Consider the following 6,000-nt stretch of genomic DNA (forward strand, 5'->3'; position numbering starts at 1 on the left):
GCTGTGGGGTTTTTTTCTTAGTGTATTTCAGTGACACATTCTTATCCCTCTCTCCTAAGTCGACTGCCTTTTGCAGCCCACTCTGAGGGTCATTGCCTCTTAGGATAATTTCTTTCCAGTTCCATAAAAGTAAGTGCTAATCTGTTTTAAGTGCTTTTGATTTGCCAACACTATTCAAAACACTTTATATGCATTATCCCATTTAATCCGCGTAAAACCCTCTGAGGTAGGTACTCTTACCTTTATTTTGTAGATGAGGAAATGAGGGTTTAGAGAAGTTATGTAACTTTCCAAAAGTCCCTTATCACTCATTCTCCCTCGTACTGCTTACCTATTTTCCATTATAGCACTCATCACCGCCTGACATAATATATGTTTGTTTCCTTACTTGTTTGTCATTTGCCCTTCACATCCAGCTGGGATATGATGTCAGTGAGATTAGAGCCTTTGTTTTCTTCACTGCCGAAATCTCCAGAGTCTAGAACAGTGCCTGGCACATAGGTGCTCAGTTAATATTTATTGAGTTAACAAATGGATGAGCCTAGCCCTGCCCGATTATGGAATCCATGCTCTGTTCCTCCCCCTTCCTCTTTTACTCCTTCCCACACGAAAACCTCACACTGACAGTCTTGATGGGACCATTCCCAGGTGACTGAACAATAGACCTCATTTGGACCCCAGACTTGACTGATCATAAAGGGACTTGTGCTTGAAACTTCATCACTGCTCCTCTCCTTAGCTGCCCCTACCATTACATACCACTACTAAAATGGAATTTCCCTCAACAACCTTTAAAAATACTAATTTTTTATGTGGATAATTAAGGTATTTGGTATCAGGCAAAAAGCAGTGAGTTGTAGTCTCAGCTCTACCAATTACGAATTAGGTGAATTATACTAGACTCTTTTGAAAACCTTGTGTGACTCTTCATTCTTGGGTCTCTTCCTACTTATCTAACACTTCCCTTTTGTGTTCCTCTATTTTCTCTTTATTCACCTTTCTTTGTCCTTCTCTTATTTCTGTCATCATTTATTTTGTTGTCCTCTTTTTCTTCATTGCCTTCCACATCTTTTAAGTCCTATCTCACCTGCTACTTCCACCTAATTTAAACCAAGTATTCCTCTACATGTTTATCTCCACTACTAGGTTTTAAGCTTCTTGAAGATGAGGACTATTTCTTTTTCACCTGTGTATCATCTTCTCAACACCATCTTAGCTCCACACATACAGTAGGCTTGTATAGATGTTTAGTTAGTGAGCATATGCTTTTGGAAAAGCCCACTCTGACATCTCTGTGCCTCAGTTACCTTTACCTTGTCTGCCTCCCAGAATTAGTTAGGATGAGATAATATGATGGGCAAAAGATCTTTGCAAAATTTTAATTGCTGTATAAATCTAAGGCAGTAACTATAAGAAATAGCATAACTTTACAATAATTGAATTTAATATGTTCCTTGAGACTTGGAAACTTCTTCAAGGTCCAAAATAAAAAAATAGTTATAGCTCTTGTTACATCACTGAGCAATTTAATCAGTAATTTAATGTGCAGAGTAGAAAATAAAGGCACATGTAAAGCAGTTTTGTGAAACTGGATAACAAAGAAAAGAAGAATATCTGGCATCAGTGTAGTTTTTGACAGATACGTAAGTAATGCAAGGAATGGAATTTTTCTTAATCGGGGGAAGATAACATTTAATTTTACAGGTTGAAAATTAATTTTGCTCTCAAGCCTTAGTTATATCCTGTGTTGGTTTTTACTTTATTGACGAGGTAAGCTCTGATCTTGGATACTTCTCTTGGTTATTTTGTATATTCTGCATCACAGCTTTGTAAAATGTCAGAATATTTAAACAATGCTTATGTCCTATGAAGATTTTTTTTTTTTTTTTTTTTGCGGTATGCGGGCCTCTCACTGTTGTGGCCTCTCCCGTTGCGGAGCACAGGCTCCGGACACGCAGGTTCAGCGGCCATGGCTCACGGGCCCAGCCACTCCGCGGCATGTGGGATCTTCCTGGACCGGGGCACAAACCCGTGTCCCCTGCATCGGCAGGCGGACTCTCAACCACTGCGCCACCAAGGAAGCCCCTATGAAGATTTTTTAAAAGAAGTTCTTATCGTTTCTTTTTTTAAAATTTATTTCTTTTTAAAATTTATTTTTGGCTGTGTTGGGTCTTCGTTGCTGCGCTCAGGCTTTCTCTAGTTGCAGCAAGCAGGGGTACTCTTTGTTGCAGTAAGCAGGGGCTACTCTTTGTTGCAGTGTGCGGGCTTCTCAGTGCGGTGGCTTCTCTTGTTGCAGAGCACGGGCTCTAGGTGCGCCGGCTTCAGCAGTTGTGGCTTGCGGGCTCTAGAGCACAGGTTCAGTAGTTGTGGCGCACGGGCTTAGTTGCTCCACGGCACATGGGATCTTCCCGGACCAGGGCTCGAACCCACATCCCCTGAATTGGCAGGCAGATTCTTAACCGCTGCCCCACCAGGGAAGTCCCTTGAATGTTTATTTAATATATATTTTTTCAGCATTTAAAGTGTGTTTGGCATCATTCCAGACACAGAGACTACAAGTATTGAATAAACCATAAGTTTATAAACAATAAGTTTCTTAATTTTAGTTTTTATCATATCCTGTCAGAGCTAAATTTCAACAAGTCTTTTCCTATTTAAAATATTTGTTCTATTTAAATTGATATAATAATTGTTTTCTTCTTAAAGGATTATGCTGTTGCATTACAGTTTGTAGTACTGCTATAATTATATGAAATCTTATTTCACATTCCTCTTTTATTAAAAATAAATTGATACAAGTAACAAAAAGGAATGGTATATTAAAATAGTCTTTGTTAGACTTCCTAATATGAAAGGAATTTTTCTTTTACAAGTATTTTGATCATCTTGAACAGCTGTGATTGAGTCATCATTGAATCTCCAAAACTGACTTCTTTTACTGTGGTCCCTATAAAAACTTGATGGAAAATTTCACTTTATTACTGTGACAACTATTTTAAAAGTATAAAGGAGTTTTAGAAAAATTACTATGACTCTTGGCTCAGAGATGTCTTTAAGATTATTTAGGATAGTTTACTTTTAAGATGCTTATTATTATATATATATGGTAAGTACATGAAATTTGAAATGAGGATTTCTGTGGTCTTAAATAGTACCAAGTTGTCATTCTTTATGCTCTTAGGCAATGTGCTTTTTAAGCTTAGAGGAGTGAATTAGGTTATATGCAGATAGATATATATATGTAGTCTACTCTGGGTTTTTTAAAACATATTAATGAATTCTTCATTTCAAACTGCCTCCCTGACTTGGTCTTACCTAGCATTTATCATCTGTACCACAGCTTTGGGCACTTGTATACCATCTTAGCCTATTCAGGCTACTATAACAAAATGCTATAGACTGAGTGGCTTTTAAACAACAGAAATTTATTTCTCACAGTTCTGGAGGCTGGACATCCAGGATCAAGGTACCTCTTCCTGATTCCTGTGTCCTCACATGGTCGAGGGACTAGCATGGTCGAAGGGGCTAGCAAACTCTCTGGGGCCTCTTTCATAAAGGCACTACTCTCACTCATGAGGGCTCCATCCTCATGACCTAAGCACCTCCCAAAGGCCACACTTCTTAATACCACCACACTAGGCATTAGGATTTCAACATATGAATTTTGGGGAGACATAAACATTCAGATCATAACATATACTTCTAAAATGTTGTTTCTTAATTGTTCAGGGGTGGAAGTGGAAAGGAGGGTGTATTTTACCTCTGTGACAAGTTCTGAGCACCTTGAGAAAAGAAATTATCGCAAATGCAGTCCTTTTTTGATCCCCAGTATTATTTAGGAAAATTTAAGGCACGTAAATACTCAGGTACACTTGTTTAGCTGAAGGAGTTTCTCCTTTTTACAGGTGGTAAAGCAGTTCCACTCTTCACTTCGCAGACATCACCTGCCAAGATGTCCGTGACGCCACCCTCAGTGAACCTGGAGGACTGCTCTCAGTCTCTGAGCATCAGCACTGTCCAGGGGGACACAGAGTCCTCGGGAACAGATACCTTCTGAATGTAAAGTGAGAGCCAGTACAGTATTTGTGCTGCTGGTTTTGAGGTCATTTTTCTCTGGCATAAAACTATCTCTCAGACCATTTTGATCCTTCTCAGACCATTTTGGTCCTTCAACATATTCAGAAAAACAATTTTTAATCTTTTATTAAAATGAAAAGTGTAATTTGGGTATTTAGGTGACATTTTAAAATAAAATAATTTAAATGGATATCATCATGAGTCTGTGTTATTTCTTAGAATCCTGAGGCAGCGTAGAATAGTGGAAAGGGCATAACTTTTGACATCTAAAAATTTATTCTACAGATATAATTATCTGTACTTAGTTATGAAATTAAGTTGCTCAAGGTTATTCATTCCAAACTTTTTATAAGAGCAAATAATTGGAAGCAATCTAATATCTCTCAGTAAGGAACTGATTAAAAAAGTGATAGTACAACTGAATACTAGGTGGCACAAAAAAGAATTTTAAAATGTTTATGTATTGATATAGAATTATCTCTGAGATCTATTGGGGTTTTTTTCATTGATTTTTAAAATTGAAGTACAGTTGATTTACAATATTATGTCAGTTTCAGGTCCACAGGATAGTGGTTCAGTATTTTTGCAGATTATATTCCATTATAGGTTATTATAAGATACTGGGTATAATTCCCTGTGCTATACAGTAAATCCTTGTTGCTTATTTATTTTATATATAGTAGTTTGTATCCGTTAATCCCAAACCCCTAATTTGTCCCTCCTCCCTTCCCTCTCCCCTTTGGTTACCCCAAGTTTGTTTTCTATGTCTGTGAGTCTGTTTCTCTTTTATATATACATTCATTTGTATTATTTTTTAGATTACACATATAAGTGGTATCATACAGTATTTGTCTTGTCTCACTTATTTCATTAAGCATAATAATCTCTAGGTCTGTCCACGTTACTGCAAATGGCAGTGTTTCTTTTTTTTTATGGTGGAGTAATATTCCATTTTATATATATATATACCACATATCTGAGATATATTGTTAAAGTGAAAAAGGCCATGTGCAGTATAGTGTATGAATTATGCTACCATCATTTAAAATGAGGTGGGAGGAATCCAAATATATGGCATGGATATACACATATGCTTACATACACATACTTGCTTATGTATCCATTAAATATCTTTGGAAGGATAGACAAAAAACAGCTAACTTGGTCTCCGAGGGGGGAGATTGAGTGGCTAGGTGATAGAGAGGTTGAGTGACAGGAGTTAGGTATGACTGTATTTACTGTGGATTTTTATATACCTTACATGTACACCTTTTAAATCTTTATAGTGTATAAACCTCTGAAATGTGATTGGGTTAACTTTAAAAGTGTAAATACATAAAATTAAAAGAAAATAAAACATGGCTTTGTAATCAGACACATGTATGTTCTAATTCCAGTTTCTTCGCCTTGGTCTATGATGGGGCAAATAAACCCCTCCTTCACAACTGCCTGGGTAAATGGGTTTGATACCTGGTTTGCAGGATACTGGGGATTATCAATTATGTTGGGGGTAGCACCCACCATGGTGCCTGGCACCACATAAGTGCTCAATTAATGGTGGATGTCATTATCTTGAGGGGTTTAATAAGCATCCTACACTGGACAGTAAGCATATAAGAAGGGCAGCCTAGCATTAGCAAAGACATTTATCTCTCTGGAAAATTTTTTCTGTGACAACTAAAATTCAAACACAGTAACTATAGTCATCCTTGACTTTTCTCAGCATTTTTCTGGTGCGTCTCAGCCCTGGCTGCACAGTAGAACCTCTGGGAGCTTTAAAAATGCCTGGTTTCCATATCCAGGGATTCTGATTTAATTGATCTGAGTGGGACCCAGGCATTGGTATGAAAAAAGAAAAAAGACCTTCCCAGATGATTTTAATGTGCACGCAAGGTTGAGAATTACTGAAGAGCAATTTAGAAT

At 37.4% G+C, this 6,000-nt stretch overlaps 1 protein-coding gene across 7 annotated transcripts in view; it reads left to right on the forward strand.

Moving 5' to 3' along the window:
* Positions 1-4,724, forward strand: part of KIAA0586 (KIAA0586 ortholog) — a 125,775-nt gene extending 121,051 nt beyond the window's left edge. For 6 of the 7 annotated variants that reach the window (XM_032622263.1, XM_032622265.1, XM_032622267.1 and 3 more), the window contains one exon: positions 3,906-4,262. In XM_032622263.1, coding sequence (XP_032478154.1) covers positions 3,906-4,057 — 152 coding nt within the window. In that variant the 3' untranslated portion in view covers positions 4,058-4,262. Of the gene's footprint in view, positions 1-3,905 lie in introns of all 7 variants that reach the window. The other variant, XM_032622264.1, reaches the window with a different exon arrangement.
* Positions 4,725-6,000: the final 1,276 nt, after the last annotated feature.

Source organism: Phocoena sinus, chromosome 2 (assembly GCF_008692025.1).
Source record: "Phocoena sinus isolate mPhoSin1 chromosome 2, mPhoSin1.pri, whole genome shotgun sequence".
Lineage (NCBI taxonomy): Eukaryota > Metazoa > Chordata > Mammalia > Artiodactyla > Phocoenidae > Phocoena > Phocoena sinus.